General features: G+C 37.5%; 1 protein-coding gene across 1 annotated transcript in view; it reads right to left on the bottom strand.

The window, feature by feature from the left end:
• Window positions 1–22,103, bottom strand: part of E75 (ecdysone-induced protein 75) — a 90,498-nt gene extending 68,395 nt beyond the window's left edge. The window contains exon 1 of the mRNA XM_089080510.1: window positions 21,358–22,103. Coding sequence (XP_088936636.1) covers window positions 21,358–21,550 — 193 coding nt within the window. The 5' untranslated portion in view covers window positions 21,551–22,103. The remainder of the gene's footprint in view (window positions 1–21,357) is intronic.
• Window positions 22,104–23,459: the final 1,356 nt, after the last annotated feature.

Raw genomic sequence — 23,459 nt, 5'->3', positions numbered from 1 at the left:
ATAATGGGCGCGAGGAGACGTGGTTTTATTCGATCGCGACGACGACGACGACGACGATGACGACGACGACGAAGGCAACGTTAAACGTCATAAACTTGAGCATTACCTGAAAAACAGATACTTAGACAGTGCTTCATGCATGCACCGAGTTTCTCTTGTACTTGTCTATAACTTTAAAAGGCTGAACATTGTCAATATATCTTTGCTGTCTTACGAAAACGTGAATCATCGGAGATTTCTGTATATTCGTTCCTTCTATTTTCTGGAATATAAAAAAATAAATATTAACGAAACTTCCCTTTTGATTTCATCGATTAAACATTCTAAACTGTGAATGTAAAAAAAATATTAAATCGTCGAATTATCCGATTATCTTGCATATTATGTCACTCTACACATCGTTCCTTATGCAATTGGAAATGACGAAATTGGGAAGTAAAGTTTTATTTCCTAATAAAACAACGGACAACGCGAAAGAGTAACCTGTGATTGCAAAAGTTGCACAATTTCCGGGATAGAATCTCGCGAGATTAAGCTACGTTACAAATTTACGCACAGGGCACAATTTGGAATACGCATTTGTTATTAGTGCGTGATTTGCGATGGGTTTCGTCATCGATAGTGCCACTGACTCGTGTCTATTTTCTAAGTTTCTGCGCCTGTTTCGTTGCATTAAAGTAACGCGTTGCACATCGAGTTCATAATCGGCGATAGTAATTTGTATCCCAATAATATCAATCCTAGCCGATAAAATCATTTCAATTTATAGAACGAATTAACGTTCGGATTAACGTTCTTAGTGCCGCAGTGAAACGTGTGTCACGATTAAATCTGTATTTGGGTTGACTGATCTTCGCATCTTCGATTATGCAGCTTCACAAATTAATGATGAAGAGCGTATCTTAACTGCTCAGAATGTTGCAAGTAAGTTGTTCCATTACGTGATACACGTACGCGTCATATTCCGCAACATACATTCATCCGTTACGTCTTGTGGCTTAAACCAGGCCGCACGGTCGCTTACGTTTTACTGTTTTCACCGCGAAAGCGAAAGAGAGTGAAAGCGTTTCCATCAGGTATATTAACCTAATGAGGGAGGGGCATCTTTGAGAAACTGCACGATTTGATTTTATAACGCGGAGTAAAAATTTGGTCGCTCTCAATAATACGATAAATCTGCGACTGGAAGAAACAACGGTATTTACGGTGTGACGCTTTGTCTGATTACACGTACCATGGCAATCGTCAAGATTGGGGGGAGGGGGAGAGGGGGGATATGATAGAAACGGATATATTCGAGAACGTACGAATATGTGAAAGATATTTCGGTGATATACGTCTCGTTTAAGTCACGTCACGGGATAATAAACGGTTGCAACAAAGCGGTAAAAGCGTTTTAACGATTGCCGATGCGATATTGCGAAGCTTAACGAGAATGAAAGTAAAAAAAAAAAATCCGACCGGTTGAGAGTCGCTGGCTAGTGTGTAATAGTTTCGATCGAAAGGAGGTTACGGAGTGACTGAACTTTGACTTCGCTCGTGTGCGAGAATCGGTTACGTGCACGCACACACACACACACACACACACACGCACAGCCGCGTTTAGCAAATACCATCACACAAGCATGGACAAACCAGCCGGCGCACTGATATCGTATGCACACCAATGCATCGGAATCCATATAGTTGATCAACGAAATGATCACTCGAGTCGCCACGTGTCGTGAGTAATTGCATGCATCGCATTACGCAGATGAGATTCGCGGATGCATCCTGTAATCGCGTCTGCGAGATCTAGCTAAATCGCCTGGGATTTATTTGTCAACGTACAGATTAAGTATCACAATACAAGACATGCGCCAACCACGCGAAATGATTAATTGATATCGCATTGAATGAAATTCCAAATATCAAATAAATATGCAGCTAAATATTTACTCAAATATCACAAGAATAATAAGCTGTAGTGGTAATAAATATTGCGATAGTTTACTTAAATAAGAACTGTTTTGTAACATTTTAGAGTTAAAGTAGTAAGCTCTTTCTACGTAAGCAGTATTACATAAATTAATCTATTAGTGTTTTTAATTGAATGTTGCATTTTTCTGTTGTTTAAAAAAAAGCTTTTATTCTTTTCTAAAAAATTCAAAATGGAAGACAGAAAAGATTCAAAAGCATGGATGAACTTCAATAAATTTAAATATGCTTGTATGAACACCAAGAAGATGAGAAAGAAAGGAAAAAGAAAAGAAATTGTTCTTGTGTAAAGTGAAAATTCTATCGCGCCTTACATCAACTTTCACGTTATTAACTGCGCACTGTACAGTGAAGCTGTATTAGTAGTGTAATGTAAGAATGATCGTATCAGTGATTGAAAGAAAGAGAAAACAACGCTAAGATTGTCGCATGTCATTTATTCCATATAATAAGAATTATGAATATTAAATGCAAAATAAATTTCAAACATGAGACAATACAACAATAAAAAAATAAGAAGTAGCTACACATACTAAATAATTGTTATATATAAATACTTACAATTTGAATAGTTATAGTTTTTATGAATATTCAAATATCTTTTCAATAATAAATTAATATTATATATTAAAAATTTTTTAAATTGTTTATATTTATATTAACAATTTTTAATTATTAAAACTAATACTTATACATATACACGCGTATAAGTAATTGATGTGTGTGTGTGTGTGTGTGTGTGTGTGTGTGTGTGTGTGTGTGTGTGTGTGTGTGGTTTTAATTAATTAAGATATCCAGTATATTTTAGTTTTAAAAATAATGAAGATTAAAATAATTAAGATTCAATAATCGCTCTCCAATTATTGATGAAGTTGCATCATGCCTATCGTAAAAGTCGATACGATTTGAATAAATGTCCTGCGCATTTTACACTTTACAACTTGCTTCGTGATTGTGGATATATAGCAAAGCTATAAAGGGCCGTACGCTTAGCTAAAATGAGACTCGCACAGGCGCGGAGCGTGGTATGCCGTTACCACGCAATTCGCAGCAATGCAATTGCGCAACATGCTTTTGCGGTAAGGATACTTAATCCGTACTGTCTACCCTCTCACTTCGTCAACAATACCAAAAGAGTACGGTATGAGAGCGCATTGACCTGGCGTGAAAGAAATTACCATAATGTGCTCAAAGATCGAAAGAACTATGTAAAACTATGTAATTATATAATCAATAAAAGATTTTAATAAAATTAAACTGAATTTTATGAAGAAACTTTTGATGAATGATGCTCTTTATTTTTAAAACGACAATATCTCCAATCTTTTTCACATAAAATAATTTAATCTATAATCTGAAGAACCGCTGTGAGGAGAAAAATAAATAAACGGATAAAACAAACAAATTAATCTTCCGTTATATATTGAAAGAATTACATAATATAACATTCACTCTACTTATAATTTAAAAAAAAAAATGCTTAATAAATGGTTGTATGATATAAGAGTAGTTAAATTAGAGTAATTACATATTTTTTTTTATATTTATTCGCTAAGTTTACATCCGTAAACAAAACGGCGACATATATGTTTTGAATAGTATGAAAATTGTTCGCGCAACTGGTAAAGATCAAAGACACACACGATCAAACTGACCGAAGTCAGTCAAGTAGATAACTTCCGTATCGCGCGGGCAGACTACTCTCTCTCGATAGGTCGATTGAAGTAGTAGGTGGCAGTACAGTTCAGACTGCGGAAAGAAGGGAAAACGCGTGAGAAGCTCGCCAGACTATTCTGCTTTACAATATATCCAATAGAGTCTGCTAGCATCGTATTGCTGGGCGACATCTGCCTTTCAACGTGCATACTACTGTCACTTCACACGCAGCAACAGGTTTCACGTGTATGCCAGACGAATGAACGGCCACGTGGTTTTTCCGATTACTTTTTAGCATGAGCGTGACATTGACAAGCGAGATAATTTTATTTTGTAATACTTCTACATTATATGAAATTTTTTTAAGAAATCAAATCAAAGCTAATATGAGCATGCAAAGCGCAAATATCTGTACAATATAGTAATTATTCGATTATTATTCGATATTTTCAAAATATCAATTATAAAAAAATTGTTAAATTTGGATGTCGATTTATATCTTTAATTGCTTACCCTTACCTGGTATCGAATGGGCACAATGGATTATAAATATTATAGCAGCAGAAGATATTTTAAGTTGTAAATAAGGCTAATATCGCAAGAAATATAATATTTATACCATTAGCTTGTAAGGGTTATTGACCCCTGATACATCCCTTGAGTTTATATGCTTGCAGTTACATGCATGCGTCCGTGCATAAAGTATGATAGGGCAAAAGTGGAAATGATAGGAGGGCGGATAACTACGACAGAGAAGGGAACCCATATAGTTTCCTACAAATATATTGCTAAAGCGATGCAATGGTATCATCCTGTGACAAGCGTTGGATACTATAGAGGGGAAACGTGCATCTACATGCGATTGACACTGTGATACCGCTTGCCGTAGGTTAGGGATATCTTCATAAAGTTTAATTCGTACTACAGAGTCATCAGTAATCAGCAATCATTCTCTAATTGTAATCTAACATTTCGATTTGAAAAACACAATCAAAAAGAACTTTATTTTCCTTTTTACTCGAAAAATACAACGCTTTAGATTTATTTTAACATATCACACAGTATGTGTTCAAAATATATTATTATTATTATTATTATTATTATTATTATTATTATTATTATTATTATTATTATTCTTTTTATATACTGCAAATCGAATCTTCTAATGTAGGCCGAGTATCATGCGAGCATGATACGTGGCGAGAAAGTAAAATCGGAAACACGGGAGATTATATCCAGCCTTTTCGTAAATAGATGTAGGATCCGGAAACGAGTTGCCAGCTTAGGACGCGCCGTCACCACCCCCGACCCAGCTAAGTTCGATCTTCCTCTCCACTAACCGCCCCTAAAGTCCCGGCACGATTCTCAACCCCGGAGACCTTCACCCCATTTAGCCTTCACCGAGCTCGCCGGATTCCGGGCTTCCGAACGACTATACATCACGAGGACCAGGCTCTTTGTCCGCGAAACGTCGTTGCCCCACCGAAATATTGCGCGACACGTGGAGCCCAAGACAAAGAAAAAGATCGGCTGCAACCCCAGCTATCCCGCGAACGTTTTCACCTTCACATTTTGCTTGACAAACGCAGATTTCATTTTTCTTTGGTAGAAGCAATTCTTCTCGACATGTCTCTTGATCGGATTTTTCTCTTAAGATTTCATTGCAAATAAAATCATTTTTCTCTCTTTCTCTCAATATAATATTCTAACATATTCTAACTACGTGTATGAAGATTGTATTATATTGAAAGAAAAGTACCTTTATTTTATTGTTGAATGCGGAAAAAAGTACATAGTATATAATACTCTAGGGGAGTTACTCAGCTATATTTTTCTTCAGAAGCATTTGATCGATTACACGCGGGTCGTCATTCCATTATCATCGGACCTTTAGCGAAACGAACGTAGATCCCTTTCTTAAATCTATTTTTCCAATTAGTTGAGTGTATATAGATTAATATCTTGCGATTACTTTGGGAGTAGCGAGAGGATCTTGTCGTGTGTTGCCGTACACTTCCGGCGCAATATTACGAAACGCTGCCGCATCGCAATATCAATAAATCCGCAAGATGGGAATCGATTCAATATTTTCCTTTGCTATATTTTATCTCCGCCACTTCCTATCTAACCCGTGACAGTAACCCAAATCCCACGAGTACGTCCAAAGTGATCGTCGCGCGCACATTTTGGGGTCAGTAGACGAGGAGGAACCGAGGTGGAGGCAGCACGTGCCGTCGACTACACCGTTGTCAGGGTAACGACGACCTTGTCCCGCGCAATCACCCCCCCGGAATCCCGATGCCCTCTCTTCCGGTATCTTTGCCGATCGACGAAGGCCCACATATGGCGATAATGCTTGCTAAGCACCATCATAATGTGGAAAGAAACTCGTTCTGATAGCGGTATCGCTCTTACAGATCGACTTTATTAATTTGTTGCTTATTTTTACTTGTTTTATTAATTTATTCAGAATATTTATTATTCTTGAATGATATTCTGCAGAATTTTCGGTATATATAAGCTGTATTTTTACATTATTTTTTTACCTAAAAGTACTAGTACAAATATAAAAGCACGTTACAAAGATTATGATAAATGGTGGCGTTGTCTATTAAATTTTTACTAAAAAAAAATTTAGAACAAAGTGTCCATCGACGTTATACAAAATTGGGTGAGGTATAATGTATGATTAATAGCGAGCGACGAAAGGTTGGAAAATTCAAAACGAAATACGCCGCACGTGTCTCTAAGTGGAACGAACAAAGCATTACGATCGAATTAGGAATCGTCTTTGTTCCGAGACGCTTTAGGGATGGTGACGAGAGTCAACCGACCCTTGCTTTGCACGTCGCGAGGGACCGCGAGTCGGGAGAGAGAGGGAGAGAGAGGGAGAGGGAGAGAGAGGGAGAGGGGGAGAGGGGGGAGAGGGGGGAGAGAGAGAGAGAGAGAGAGAGAGAGAGAGAGAGAGAGAGAGAGAGAGAGAGAGAGAGAGAGAGAGAGAGAGAGAGAGAGAGAGAGAGATGCGTCACCCTGTCTGGAAAGTGGAGAACTTTGAAAATTGGGACAAATAATTTTCCAAATTTTACTGTCAAGTCACTTTACCGTGACTTTCCATGCGAAATTGTTCATTCTACTTAATTAATTATGCATGATTAATTACATTACTTATTAAAATTGTCTTTTCATGAAAAGATGTTCATTGAAGTACTTTCTTATCTTTCTGACTTAATTTTTCTAAAAATGGAAGTTAAGATATTCTCCACAATATGACATAGTTTTAAATTAGATAAATGGTGTACGTATATATATATATATATATATATATATATATATATATATATATGCGCGAGCGCGCGCGCGTGTATGTATATATAGGAAGCGTTACTTCGAAGTGAGATATTAAAACAGAAAGGGTTGATTTACAGAGGTTTGACAAGGTTGTTTCGACTGGAAGCAACGTAAGCTTGCATCAATGTCTTTGTTCATTATCAGGCCCTTCGTCCTGCCGATGCAGTCGCGCAACGCAAGTATGCGGGAATACATCGTAAACCGCCCTATAAAAGTCGCGTACCACGCAAGGGCGAATGTTGCAAGGGCCGAAGGTAGTTTTACGGTGTATTCGCGTAGTCATAGCAACGCACGTCTACCGTCCAATCGATAAAGTGCAACATTCAGGCTGGCGTGGGATGAGAACATCGGATTGACTGACGTGTTTTCTTCACCGTTCTTCAATTTAGCTTAGGACTTCAACATCTTAAAACGAAGATCGTAAATAAAGTGTATTTGAAAAATCATGTTTTAAATATGTATTTATATATGTGTATGTACGCATATTATACATATATAATGTCTTATATTTATTAACATTTTTATGTGTCTTACGTCAGACATTATATATAAATATATACAATATTTTATCTATTAATATCGAATTCTTTGATTTAAAAATAAATCTAAAAGTACGTAGAAATATACATTTGTTTTGCGGATATATTTATGTATGTAAATATATTCATACATATAAACTTATGCAAATATATACGATCTTCTTTGAATAATTTTAATACAGATTTTCTTTAATGAATAAAAGTAGGCAGCTAATTAAAGTTCTTGAGTAAGGAAATTTTGATAACAATAATTCTGATACATCATTTCTGATAAGGGCGATGTCTCGTTGTAAGATCTATATGGTTTACTCTCAGGACGATTGCAAGCGCGATAGCTCTCGATCGGTCGAGACAGAGGGTGGAAAGTAGAAACGCAGCCCTCGGGTGGGCGTTGCAAGGGTAGTTTGGTGGCGGTCGCTATGGAAACCCCGAAGAGCCGATGTTCACTGCACCCCCGTTGTGGACCTTGAATGAGAATCGAAGGGCATGCCATAGACAGCAAATTCGCAAGCATCTTTTTTTTTCTTTAAATTCATCGTTTATAAAAATACTGGAAACAGGAAATGAACATTTTCTTCTTTGTGGTTTAAAAGTCTATAGATTTATTAAATATGTAACATATTTGATTATGAAGAAGAAAAAACATTAAATTCGCACTTTTTGGACTATAAATTATTTTAAGTGATCAGCTTATTACAAAATTATTACAAAATTACAAAATCTGATTAGGTAAATAAAAAGCTTCACGTTACTTTTACTTAAGTCTAAAAACGCTGTTATTAAAGTCTATGAGTTTCCACGAATTTTGGAGCATATCGTCAATTTGAGGTCGAATTCGAAAGTACTGCAGGCTAACCGCGTGCCCTTCCATTCTATATTACACCGTGTGAATTCCGTAGTCCTCTATTTCGCGGTCCCGAAGAGTCCACGGAGGTCTTTCGCCTCCTTCGAGGGATCGACGTCCCGGTCACCGACATCGAGTGCAGTAACCAAGGAGTAGGTTATCCGCGGACCTTCACCGCACGACAAGAGGTCGAAGACCCTACGGTACCTCCGTCCGAGTGATCGATTTGTTTTAACCCTTTTGAGTCTCCTGATAGTAAATGTAGCTCTAGCAATATTAAAGGTTTTTAGCATAACAACTCCGTATTAGATACATAGTAGATATGTAGTAATGAAAAATATTAATATTTGTATTCAGATTCGAAATTATACAAGTATATGTAATTGAAAAAAATTTAACATAATACTTAATTTGCTGCATAGAAAAATGTAGCATATATATATATATATATTTGAAATTAGTTTTATATATATAATTGCTAGTATAAAATTCCGGTCTCATGATAGGAATCGTAAATTATAAGCAGAGACGGATCTCTTAAAAAAAATTTGATGATTTAGTTTATCGTAAACTAGCGGAATTTCGCAAAGCTGCATGCGAAAGTAAAAAGCAAGCAAAAGGGCGTCCCTAGATGGGGTCTCTGTCCTTAACAGCGTAGGTCGAGGACCTTCAACGACTCGTACAGCCTTCTATCGTTTGCCTCCTCCTCCCCCTTTCTCTGTTACCTCTCCCCTTTTCTCGCTTATACTTTTTGCAACTGCCTGCCCGATCGACTGTTACCGGACACCGACGCGGGCAATCGAGGACGAATCCAAGTTTAGTTTCTCGATCATGATTTGATAATCGCGATGCTTCCAACTCATCGCGTCAGTTTGAATACCTTTTTTTTTACAAACATAGTAGACAATCCTAATCTAAGATATCAGAAATACTCGGTCATGGAGATACTCAGATATTCATTTTAAAAGTCAACGTCGGACTTTTTTTTCACTGTTTAAATTCACAAACGTGACGATGGTTGGCTTTTAAGACGAACGGTGCAGATGATGAGAGAAATCCAATATAAGTATGGCAATGCATACCGTCGATCGTGCGTTACCAAAACCGTCATCGTATTATACCGTCACAAAGAGTCTTAGCAATTCAAATGGTGTCTCACCGACCGATGCAAATTGCGACGTGCAGTCAGGCTCTATATGTATTAATGGGTCAGTGGCATCGCGCGAACCTTGCTCGAACGTTGCACTTTTGCAGCCTGCCTTACCTCCCCCGCGCGTCTTGCCTCTCTGCTCTCGTCATTTCTTCTATTCGTTGTTCTTTCTTTTTCTCTCTATTTCTCTCTCGTTCATTTTCTCTCTTTGTCTCATGTATCAAGAATTACTTCGACTGAAAGTTTAATATTGACACTATTATTGACAATACTATTAATATTATTAATATTGATATTTTTTTACATATCTTTTGATCATTTCTCGTAACATTGGTTCTAAACTAAAAAAAAAAATGACTCGCTCAAAAGCTATGCGATCTCTATTGAAAATACGAGAAGAATAGATTACTTGTATACAAATAGCTGTCATATTTTCGTATGGTTACTGGTGGCACTTCTGTGAATTACGCTGCTCGTAAATCAGTCCTGAGAAGGTCCAATGATTCGAGGCTTAAATAGCATTATTGGTTTACGATCGTTTAATTTGTTACGAAGGACGATACTGACCTCAGTTTACTACAAAATATTGACATTAATTTACACCATGAAAAAATTCGACCTTGTTACAACGAATTGTTGCATATCATACAGTGCCGAAATCGGACTTACGTAAAACATTAGAATTTTTATTTTTACAATATTTTACAATAGATTTTCTGCTTTTATAATACAAATTATAGCATAACATATAATATAAATTATAACAATATATAAATATTCATAATATAAAAATTTCACAATATAAATTATAACAGACATATCATTTAATTTTCGATGTTTTGAAAATATCTTTAAAATTTTCGTAAAAAATGATAGATTGATCTAATTATTAGTTTAAGGGAATTAGATTTTAAAAAATCTCGAGTGGTAGACATATTGAGTTTCACGTGATCAATGAACATGAGAAGAGATATATGCTCAAAACGTCAATGACGGTTAGCCTGTATTGTATCCCAAAATAGACCTATAACCCTTTTCGTATTTCCTCTTTTCCGGAAAAGAAAAAAGAATGGGAAGACATACGAAAATTTTGTTGGTTTTATCCGAGGAGGATGTGCGAGTATTTTGAACCAGCTGCCGAAGATTCAGGTAAACTTTTGTACCCTTTCAAACTTTTTATTTCGTAAATTCGGGAACCCTTTTTCTTTTGATCGCGCACAAATGTGTTTTGGGCTTCGTATTGCTCATTGAATTTCAGAATTGCGTACAATGAATAGCAAGAAATCTGCTCCAGATTTATATGTTTGATAGGTAAATAGAATAGAAATGCGTTTAACAATATGCAATATTTTTTATCGCATTATCGGAAATTTTTACATTTTTTTGATCATTAATATTTAAAAAGATATTCGTTGTAGAATTTTATTGTAAAAAAAAGTTTTTTTTTCCGAATCTGACAAATGGAATACTACAAAGGATTAATTCTGCATAAAAAAAAATTAATAATTGTTGCAAATTAACTAACATAAAATGTAATGTATGAATATCTTTATGCATTTCCACACAGTTATATCATACAACAATTATTTTTGAATTTTTTCATCTAATTCTCAAAAGAAAAAAATTTACAATATACATATATGTATATATATATAGCAAACAAACTTAAAACTTCTCAAAAGTTATGCAAATTATTAGTTGAACTCTTCTCAGTTCATCTGTATTAAACAAAGGATAATGAATTTGATTCTTTTCTTTTGTCCTTATCATCGCATTCCACGATATTCACGAATTATTAGTTTAATCTTAATTGCATTATCGCACAAGGAGATTGACTCTTCGATGAAAAGTAAAATTTTTTGAGAAAGAAAATATTTTAGCTGCCTGACCAAAAAAAGGATGAGGAAAGTAACCGACAAGGGATGATCCACCTTCTTCTTTGACCGACGGGGGTGGTTACGCGAGCGTGGCCAAGGTCGGGACCGATAAACACAACCGTTTCCTTGGTAACTATCCCTCGAGATCTTACAACCTTGAATATCTTGGGATCTTGAATGTTTCCTCGAATTACACTTAACGAAAGAAATCTCGAACCAATTAAACACTTAATCCTTTTATAATCTTATTAGGAATTTCGGACACAAAGATTTCAATACAAATACAAAAATAAATAATGTCGGAAAAGAATAGAATAAAATTTCACAAAAAGAATTTATTATCTTGAATTTAATTCACAATTAATAATAATATATCATGATAGATATCTCGCGACTTTTATATACATTCTCTTTTTATTCATCCTTTCTCCTTTTTTATCTTATATCAGCTTTCAAAGTCACATTGATAAAATGTGCCTTTGAAAGTATATCTGAAATTTAAATGGAATATAATGAAAAAGGAAAATTACTGTTCCCATATATTAAATTTTCTTCTCTTCTCACATATTCGTAATTCTATAAACTATTTCGTATAATTCAGGGAAAATTAAATAGCACAATATATCAAAATATATTTCTGATTATATATAAATCTATATTATTTTATGTTGTTTTATAAACATTATATCAGTTAATAGGTTGCTTTAAGAACACTATCACATCTACTACTGCACATTTTAATGTTAGACGTTACTTGATAGCGTGACTTCTCGATCACCCTATACACAGATAAAGCAAAATGAGAATGTAAGAAGAACCGGGTTCGTTTACCCGCGTAGTTATCGCAACAGGACTCTTTCGGACATAATCGCGTTCTTGTCTCGTGCAATTCTTTTTGCACACTTCGACATGCAATGTTCAACTTGACAGCAAGCAAGCAATCGTAGCCATTATAATGGATCGAGTAATTTCTGTTCAATTTATAATTTTTGAACTTATTTATAGAAAATAAAATATATAAGATTACAAAAATAGCAAAATAGCTTATAGAAAATAAAATGTATAAGATTACAAAAATAGCAAAATATTGATAACGTAAATTTTCTTGCAATATTATTGACTAATTATAGAACTTTGTAAGATCTATTTAATGTTACCTGTTCCAAATATATTTGAACTAGATAAGCAGACTAGATAAGCTTTTTTCTTTCTTTTACGAAAGAAAAAAAAGAGAAGTGTAGAGTCGTTAATTGAACTATGTGAAGCCACATCATTCAAAAAGCAAAGTCTTTTGTTTATAAACCTCAATTCAGCTCGTGGAACATTTTGTTGAAATTCGAGGACATTATTCGAATAAGCGGAAAGTTCGGATACAAGAGCCGAAAACAAAGATCCTCAGACTCGAAAGCGGAGCCCTTCAGTTAGTAGACAGACCGTATTCCCTTCAAAAGGGTTCGGTGATGATCGGGGTGCAAAGAAGGAAGGAAAAGAGTGAAAGAGAAAAAGAGTGACAGAGAGATAGAGGGAACGAGAGAGCAAACGCGAGAAGAAGGAAAGAGGAGATGAGAGCGAGAAGGAGGGAGAAAGAGGACACAGACGGGGAAGTGGACGGAAAGAGGAAGAAATAGTCATCGAGAAGCAGGGAGAAAAGAGAGAGAAAGAGAAGTCGGGTCCGTGACCGAGTAGGATCAATGCACGACGCGGACCTTGAGAGTCCCTCCACCCTTTACCCCCCCTCCCCCCTCCCCCCGCCCCTCCCTCCGTCTAACTCTCATCCAGCGACGATCCTGCCGTCGCCTCCCCGCATGCCGTTCGCAGCCCTTATACAGGCGGCGCGGTGACGACGAAGAGCTAGAGGAGGACGAGACGGGTCTGGAGGATGGGCGCAGAGAGGGGGAGATAGGCCTGAGAGGAGAAGCGCAGATTGCATCGCGCGCAGCACCGCTCTGTCAGCCACACCGACACAACGCGTAACCGCACTAGCACACCGCCGTCGGTTGCTGATATACAGGCCGATGCACCGCCGTGGCCTCTTACGACGGCCAATGCTCTTTGAGATCTGCCGAGGCTCTAAAAATCGCATTATTAACCCTTAACTGGCACGGTACGGGCTTCTCATGTCCAATTAATTGCTGAAACCGCTGCTGCCCAAGATCGGCTTCCTTCAAACTTCATCATGTCATCGGTAGAATATTTTACTTTCTCTCTCTCTCTCTCTCTCTCTCTCTCTCTCTCTCTCTCTCTCTCTCTCTCTCTCTATCTCTCTGTCTAGATTTCTTCTAATTAAAGTCGTTAGTAATTAATTAATAACTGAAGTATGACGTCGTAGAATGTAAATAAAAAGTGTAAGATAGATATTTATTATTTCTAAAATATTCTGCCATACAAAGGGCAATACGAGTCTATTTTTCGAAATACGTGTATTATGTATGTGCGAACTAGGAAGTTACATCACGGCAGATGCATTCTGTCAAGCTGGATCAACCCTTTTCAAAATTGACGATGATGACTAATTCTCGGTATTCTGGTGGCTTCTCGTGGATATTTACGTAAATTCTCGTCAGGATGACGGAACATTCTTTATGCATGAATTTGACAGCTGGACTAAGATCCGACGCAAGCGGATACATAGGATTGAATCTCTATTGATAGATTTGCATCTGGTCGAACCCTTTTTCTGAATTTTGTGAGTCAGGTCAAGAGATTGACACACAAACTCCAAACTGCCAAACGCTCGCAAATATCATCTGATGCCTGAAGGATCAGCTGTCCCAAAAATGACGTTAGATTCCACATATGTCAAATATCTAATCTTAAACGTAATCTTAAACGTCTAAAATTTACAGATTTAATAATGTCTCATTAATTATGATAATTCATAATTTATTATCATAAATTGAGAATGTGATCTAACTTTCGGTGTTAAACTTAGTATGATGATAGCCGAGTGAGCTTTGATAAATATGTTATTTATCCTATCTTTTCCTCTAACAGTCGAGAGATATGCCTTTCACAGAGCCTTTCGCGACATGTATCGTTCAAGATTGATTACACCGGATATCGATAAGAGAATCTTGCGCGCACGTGCGTAATGGTTGGCACGAAAGGGTGTGCGCGTGACAATAAGTATAACGAAAAGACCATAGCGCGAACAAACAAAAAATCCATTTCCTTTTTTACGATCTATTCTATGTTTTTTATCATTTCTCCATAGAATCATTTCCGGAGATTTATATAATGAAGAGCAACTGCATTTTTTGTATGGTTTCAGATGTATCCCTTTTTTACTATTATATTATTCAAACACTATTTATTGTGACTTCAAAAATTTGAATATTTTATAAGCAAAAAACTACTTTTTTTATATATGCTCAATAATCAGTTGATATATGTAAGTAACATGAAAAAATGTATTAATGTAATCCTCCTTTTTATTTAAAAATTTTTTATTTAAAAAGTCTATATCTTAAAAAAATCTGACTAAATTGTGACTTTCTATGTATAAAGGGCAAAGTTTACGAGAGAATATAGATTAACTTTTTCTTCTACTTCCTTCCTTATTCAGGCTTTCTAGATTCGTCACCACTAAACAAACAAACCTTCGTTCCCATGCCACTCAATGAGAGAATTTGACATGATCTAAAATGCCAGAAACCGTGAGATCCGTGCAATCTGTATTTTTACATGCTGTAAGTACGATTTATATCCTTTAATTCAACTTTAAAAATAATAAAATTAATTACTTATTAAAAATAATAAAATTAATTAAATTAAGAAAAATTAATTTATTTTTTAAGAGATATTTTGTAAAAGATTCGATCAGTATGATTTATTTCTTTTTGCCTTTCTTAATGTCTTGTAAGCATAATTCTTTTACAAAAATGCGGATACGTAACAGATTTTTATAACGTTAGCAGCTTTCTGTTGGCTCACAAATTTATGCAATTCATGCATCAGCCTAAAACTTGAGGCTATAGTGGAGATATGTTTACAAAATGCCAAGATGCATCTGTCGGGATCGGTAAGACGAGAACACGACATGCGCGACGTAACGCGAAACTTTTTACACGAGTAATTTTATATAACAGTATAACCACGTGACGATCTTTTACATTCGTTTAAAAGGAATGAAACGAGACCCAAGACTTATTACAAAATATTTGATAATATGATTATGCGTTGTGTGCATTGTATATTTATATATTAACGAAGAAGTAAGATTTATTTTTATAAGTAATGTTTCTTTCCACTTGCAATTTTTACAAGAAAAGAATTTCACTGAAAATGAAAATTTTTGTGATCGAGACAATGTACAATAAACTTTGATGTCTATATGTCAAAGATTATATATATTTGCACTAGTTTTAATGCTAATGAAATGACGTGTAATAATACATTTATTATTAGTAAATTATGATATAAGATTATCAAGAACATTAACCCTTGGAGGGTTACTTTTTCTTGTAGTTACCCGAAACAAACGCTAGGGGCTCCTAGTTACCTCGCGAGCGTACTTACAAGACGAGTTAACGCAAAAGGCAGCAGCGCACGTCGAGTGCATTGCACCCCCGTCGGACGGGGGTTGGATCGATCGCGGGCGTTGGCGCCGAGGTCACCGGCTCGCCTTGCTCGGAGTAATGACCCTCACCCAGTGCAGTGCAATGGCATCGCCAAACGGCACCTTTCCTGGGAAATCGCGGGGGTGGTTGTCGTAAAGAGGTGCCTCATCGACGCTATGCGATCGCCGTCTCGAATGCGACGATGCAGTAAGGAAGGGGTAAAAACGCTATCGCATGGTTCTATCACCACTGCAAAACGCGTAGAGGTGGTACTTTCACCCCTCTTCAGCCCTCACTCCCTCCTTTCTATGCCGCCACTGTTGTTGATAGATCCCTTGCGCAGGATCGCTGGGGACCTTAAACTTGGGGGAGGGGGAGGTCGATCATCGAACTCAACCTTCACAGTGATCGCGATCGCGATATGTTTCCGTTTATCTTCTCGCAAAAATATTCAGGTAAAATTGTTTTTGCATTTAATTAGTTACGATTGGACATTTTAATTTATTATATCTAGATTTTGACCAATTTTTCTTTGAGAAATTTTTTTCTCTACTAAATGTATCACTGAATATTTTTGAAAGAAAAAAAGAATAAAAATCGAGTTCCAAACTTAAATAGCTTCTATAAGATTTAATAATCTTATTATAAAAAAAAAATTTTCAAGTCCAAATATCTCGAAGAAACTTGCAATAAAATAGCAATATACAATTATAATGATTATGTAACATTTTGTTTACAAATACTCATATACTTTGAAGCAATAATTATGCAATAAAGGATTTAGATAAATAAGATCTAAGATAGATAAGATTGAACAAAATTTCGCACTATTTATTTTTCTCCTTGCAGTAGGCAAGAAAACATGAAAGCGATTATGGCGGAGTAGCAATTAAAGTGATGCATGTACATTCACCTCTGGTGAGTCTAACCGGAAGTCTGCTACTGCGCCAGAAAGTCTCGACTAGGTACCTGGGAGTTGCACCTCACGCAAACTCTCCCCTCAAATGCAAAATTTCTACTTTTCGCAGAAACACACCCCCGTGTAAAAACTGAAGGGAGGGACACGACCGATGATACGACATTGCATGCAATAAAGATTGTGAAGGAGGACGGAGGAAGAAAGAATGACTGGGTCGTTTCACCCTCTTTTACATTGCCTAGGGTACATTACATACGAGGATCATTACGAGACGGCGAACCTTTCGAATGACTACTCTTGATCAATGTTCTACCACTTTCGATCCACTTTAACAGTGAGAGTACTATGATAGTGGTAATAGCATCGGAAAGGAACAATTGAGGAGTAACTCGCGTGAGAGCGAGAGAGTAAGAGAGTGAAAAATGAGAGAAAGATGGGGGGGGGGGAGACACGCATCGAATCGGTACAAGAATAACATCTTTCTAGACACGTTTATTTACGTATTCCTATTTTTAGTTTATTCCTATTCAACTAAATAGAATTGAATAATTATTATAATATTTGATTGATTAACTTTTTAAATGTGTTGCATGAATTTTATTTTTGTATAAAACATTATTCCAAATGATAAAATTTTAATCCTTGAAACGGACTTGCTTGAGTTTTTTTAAAAATAATTAATGAAATAATTTGTTGGATACATTTAATGAAAAAAGTTTAGTGAAAATAAGATTTTTTTATTAATTAACTGAGAGGAACTTTTAATACATACGCGCATATAAAAACTGAATACCACAGTCATCAAATTGCGCATAAAAAGCTATATGACATTAAAATCTATATTATAACATTTTATATTTCTAAAGTAAACTTTTACTTAAACACGTACTTTTACTTAAACAACATATTACATATGCAGATACTGATTTTCCATTTAAAATTAAAAAAATTGGAACAATCATCTTGTCTGTCTGGTTTCATCATTATGTGATGATAAGATACGATAAAAAGTAAAAATACTATATCATATATAATCGTAATCAACCGAAAAACGTAATCACTTAAATCTGTTTAAACTCTTGAGTTATTATCGTCAACAGGAAAAACTGACTTCAAATAAAACATCTGGAAGCAGTCAGCGAAATAATTGAAGAATCGTAGTGGAAAAATTTTTTCGGATTATATTTTTTGAAAAAAACATTTGCAGTTTTATCAAATTTGTTTTAATAAAAATAATTTTTTTTTTACAACGTTTTAATATTTATCACATAAAGAACGTATATAAAATTAATTAAATTAAATATATAATTAAATTTATATTTATATTATTTATATTATATTTAATAAGTATAATTAACTTTAAAGCATCAAATTTATTTCATAAACGACTCAACGTACAAGGTAAAGTTTGTAAAAGATAATAAATGTAACATACTAGATATTATAACTATTTTTCAAGTTCATTAAACACGACCGATAAGGAGAAAGTTTATCAGCATATCAGCTTGTTTCCGAGGAAAGTACAAGCTTTCCTCCTACGAGGATCAAGAATAAAGACCTTAGGGCTCAACTGTGTTTGCCCTTCTTATCATAGCGCATACCACACGCGGGCACTTGACGCGCACATGTTGCGCGCGTGCTTGAGCGATATACCTATACATGTACACACAGACAAACCTTGACTGAGGGGTGTCTGCGTCCATGGTACACGTTGCGACGTGCAGCGAGGTGCACACCCTTCGATATTAATGTCCGAACGCGCGATTAATTTTTTCTGAGCTTCTTACAGGAAATATAGCTTCTATGCTACATTTTTGTCCTATAAATTATTAAACAATAACTTTATACGATGATTTTATTTAAATATTGAACATGGAAGTAATTAATGATTTAATTAATTAGCCGACTAAGATTTGTCATTTGAAACGAAAAGAGTATTACGGAAAAAGAAATTGTCATCTTTAACTTTGAAGAATAATAGATAAGAATAAAAGAGAAAGAGATAAAGAAGAGAAAAATATAATTAGAAGAAATTTTTAATGAAATAAATATTGAAGGGAACAGTATTTTCATTTTTCCAGAAGAGAATATTTCCTGTTCAGTGGAAAAATTCCCTTGCCCTCATCACTAAGTCTGTCGAAATATATGATGACACATCGAATCATCACGTCACCGAGCCTTGGCCTCAAGTTAGGAGATAATACAGAGCGTTGATAAGAAACAGACTATTTTCAAACATAACGACTTGACCCACTCGAGATCAACAACGGCAATTGCATTCTCTTGTCTCTACCTGAAATTCCTTGCCTGAGTAACCGTTTGAGTCAGCAATAATATTATTACCTTTAAAGAATCATTCAAAGTTTGCAATAAAAATCTGAGTTTTAATTTCGGTCTTCGAATTTACGAATTATATGAACTTTTCCTAACTTTTTCAAGATCAAATATACATAAAATTATATAGAATAAAATTGTAGAGCACGCTATATATTATGATTATAAATTTTGAGAAAAATGACACCTTTCACCAGAGCATTTTTTCGTGCACACGATCGCACTTAACCATCATGAAATCATTTCTCGCTATCATTTCTCGCACGTTGTCACCATGATAACGTGTGGCCCCGTTCAAGATCGCTTGACGTATTTTTATAATTGCGCGACGTCGCCACCGTTTATCTGTCATCCATCGATTCGACGACGAAGAATAATGAATATTATTGTAAAATCACTGTATATTTTAAATCAATGCCAAGTCGACAAAATTAATACATATTAGGCGCGGATTGTGCTGTCACATTAAATAGCTCCTGATAAGTGTGAGATTCGCGCGAATTCAATTCTTTAATTTTATTAATTTTAGATAAGTTCAGATAAGTTTCAGATAAGTTTAAAATTTCATCGCAGATCGCAGATGGTCATCGATTTTTTCTTCTTTTGTTTCCAGTATTAATGGCGCATAACGCTTTTTTTAAAAATGAAATTATCTTGCCCTTGTATCCGCACATTCAATTTCTCGATTGGTCTAGCATGCAACTTGGATAATTTCTACGTTCGGTTTGATTACTGATGTCTCTGCGTACAGATAAGAATGTTGATATGTATATGTTGCATAATGTGTGTCGACGGTCTTTCGGAATACTTTTCAATATTTCTCACGGTCAAGGCCGCCCTCTGCGTCACTGTCGAATTTATATTTAGGACGGTTTTTAAAGAGCCGGCTCTTTTTTATTTCACCATCGTATTAACATATGTAGATCGTAGACATCGCGGCCGCCGCCGGCGTCCTCGAACTTTGCCGAATTCTGGTCTACGCAGATATGGGTGCCGATTTCTTTCGCCAACAAAGCCACTCAAGTCAACAGCGATGCGGAATATAAAAGAAATATGTGAGCGTCATAATCCTTTCGCCACAGACAGCCTTGGTCATTTGCCACCTCACTTACGAGGACAAATCAACATGTTCCGGGATTAAATTACCATAGAGGAAAATTACTGTCTGGTTGTTTCCTTACAGCTTGTTTATTATTCAACGTATAAATACTTTTTGGTCATCGATTCGACATAATCTATTTTTCGTCGGCATTATTTTCTCTTTAATTTCCTCATCGCTTCTTTGTTCACTTTACATCTGACTGCGACGAGCAGACAACGGTGCTTAGCGGGACTTATCGTTAATGAACCTTACCACCGTAAACACAGTCGTATTAACTGGAATATAAAACGCTTCTGCGAAATCTAATGAGGAGAGAGAGAGAGAGAGAGAGAGAGAGAGAGAGAGAGAGAGAGAGAGAGAGAGAGAGAGAGAGAGAGATGGCTATCCGCCAAAGAATTTCTCGTCTACATCCGACCAGTCGACGCCTTAAAATTTATAGCCGTATTATATCGTTGCATCGCAGTATGCAAATTTTGTCCGGATCTCCTAGAAGTTTGTCCTTTTTTAAATTGTTTTTGTGACTCGATGATCTCGCTAGTTTTGTATCACGAAACAGTACATAAGCCACGCTTGCGTAAGCCGTTGCTCGTAAACCAAGTGTGGATGCACTCACGAAATGCGTATCATCGATGTCTCGACGTCGATGAAAAATCATTATGTACATATCAATACAATAATATAATGATAAGATAATTTTATTATATGTTTAACATTTTTAATGTAATTATCGATTTTCTTTTTTCACGTATCAAATTTAGAACAACAACTGAATATCTAATAAATACAAAAAAGTTCTTTAAAAATTTCAAAGATAGTAAGGAATTGCAAATCGCAAAGAGCAAATTAGCAATAACTATCTACATATATTTGCAACGCATATACAAAATTATTAAATGATTAAAGATTAAAAGTTACTTTTGAAAAAGAAGTCCGAACCGAAAGAATTGTTGTTGAAAAGTTTCCATTTTTATTTTCGAGCCCAAGTTCCTATATTCCTCAAGACGTATGTAAGAGAGAATGGAAAAACAAAACTAGAGGCTAGGATTTCTCACCGAGATCGGGGATAGAGCTGGTGGGTTCCTCGTGATGGCCTTTACTCTCGTTGGAGGTCCTTGCTCTGGGAGGCGGCGGTGGTGGCGGCGGTCTCATGCTGGAGGTCGAACTGACTACGACTGTGGCGGGTGGCGGTGGAGGCGGGCCACCGTTTCTTCCGTGATTACCGCGTATTTGAGACTGCGGTGACATCAACACCGTTTCGCCCCGCGCGTGCCCCTGCGGTGGCCGGGGGCACCAGCCATGTAGCACCCTTATGGCGCTGCGCACTTCCGCCTGCAGTTCGGCGGCTCTATCTCTGGTTGTGTGAGCCACCTTCGTTACGAGGAACCCGCGCTGTCGCGGGTTACACGAGGCTCACGCAAAAGGCAACGCTTCTCGAGGGCGAAGTCAAGGTTGCGGTTTACTGCTACTTTACTTTACTCGCGTAACACGTTGATACATGTGCTATGCACTTAAGTTACGTTACTTGCACTTTGATCAGTCTGACCGAGTCTCATAAAGACATTCCTCTCTAATCTTTTTCCCTACCGATAGCGGTTTCGGTAAACACCTCGGATCGGTTTATATTTCACCACCGATGCACTTTATATCTCTCGGTTAAGTTCACTAGCCGATGATCCAATTTGGAGAACACTTTGTACCAGTCACTTCCCGTCACAGATATATTTTTCGCTCTTGTCAATTTCGTCGAGTGACAGTCCAGTTTTCCGAGCACCGTAAACCATGCTTGCTGTTAATCCACTTCACTCTATTTCTCGATCCATCAAGAACAAAGCATAGCAATATAGCAATATAGAAGACACTTGGATTCAGTCACTTTTTTCTACAAGTGCAGCCTGTCATCGTCTTCTACTCGTTCGATCAGGATCGACTTCGCCTGAAACCAATAGAGTCACGTATTCACTCTGTCTCTCTCGCGCGCACTCCCGCCGGTTTGTCGAGTGTCACGGTCAATGTCTCATAGTGGCGCGTGACAGGTGTTCGCGGAAGCTTTCGCTCGTTATCGTTCGCGCTTTCGTGATTCGTACAAAAAAAAAAAAAGAGGTGCATGAATCGTCGAATTCGTCACATAGGCGAGATGTAGTAAATTGAACGAGTGGAGCGGACGCGCGCGTTTCGGGACTGTCGATCGTGTGAATGAACGTTTCTTAGCAGTCTACGCCGAAAACAACAGTTCTCGGCACACGCGTCCCTCGCGAGAGTCAGCGCCGATCTTCCCCTCTCTCCTACCACCCACGCACCCACCACTTTCTCGCTCCCTCCCGGCGCGTCACTCTGCCCCACTCACAGTCAGCCCGTGTCTCTTACCCTCGTGCGCGGTGGAGCGAGAGAGACGGACCGCGCCTCCGCCGTCTACGCTCTATCGCCGGTACAAAGGCGAGCGCGTCAACCCCCGTCTCGCGCGAGCCACGGTATCACGCTGTCAAAACAAGACGCGTAACCCGTAAGCCGTGCGACACGTCCGTGCCGACGACGCGACGGAGATGCTATCACGTGGTTGCGCACGAGGGCTTATCTGGTTCGCCCGATCGGACAGGCACGGACGAAAACCGCACGGTAAATCCGCACGCGAGTCGCGCGTACGAGCGCGCGCGACTTGGCGTGCGTGTATACGTATGCACGATGGATTACGTATGCGCGATTGTCGCGATGCACACAATGCTCTGATAGCGGCTAGGCCGACGATGCCCCGAGAACCGTCATCGGCGCCGGCGAAAGTGAGAGTGTGCCGGTCGCCGCGGATTCAGTGGTGCATAAGCGCGACGGGCGCCGTCATCTCTTTTCCTCTCGCGCGCGCCGTTTTCCCTCTCTTCCGATCCGGTCTCCTCTCTCTCGCTCTCTTCCTCACCTTCTCTTTCTCGTCCCTACGGGCAGCCTATAGCCGCCGGCAAGCAAAAGCGTGCACGCTCTCGACCTATAGCGTCCGATGTGCCGGCGCGCTATCCGTGCGCGTGTATAAAAGCGGCTGGTTTGCTCGCGATACGACCCCACACGCCAGACGACGCGCAGCACGGTCTCTCCCTCCGAGAGAGACTTCGCCCTTCGCCTCCTTCTCTCTGCCGCACTTCTCGTACTTCGCCACTCGAGACTCTCTTCC

This window comes from Pogonomyrmex barbatus, unplaced genomic scaffold (genome assembly GCF_055798465.1).
Source record: "Pogonomyrmex barbatus isolate J1 unplaced genomic scaffold, ASM5579846v1 scaffold3, whole genome shotgun sequence".
NCBI classification, from domain to species: Eukaryota; Metazoa; Arthropoda; class Insecta; order Hymenoptera; family Formicidae; genus Pogonomyrmex; species Pogonomyrmex barbatus.
The sequence above is the reverse complement of the archived record's forward strand: the minus strand, read 5'-3'. Positions and strand labels throughout refer to the sequence as shown.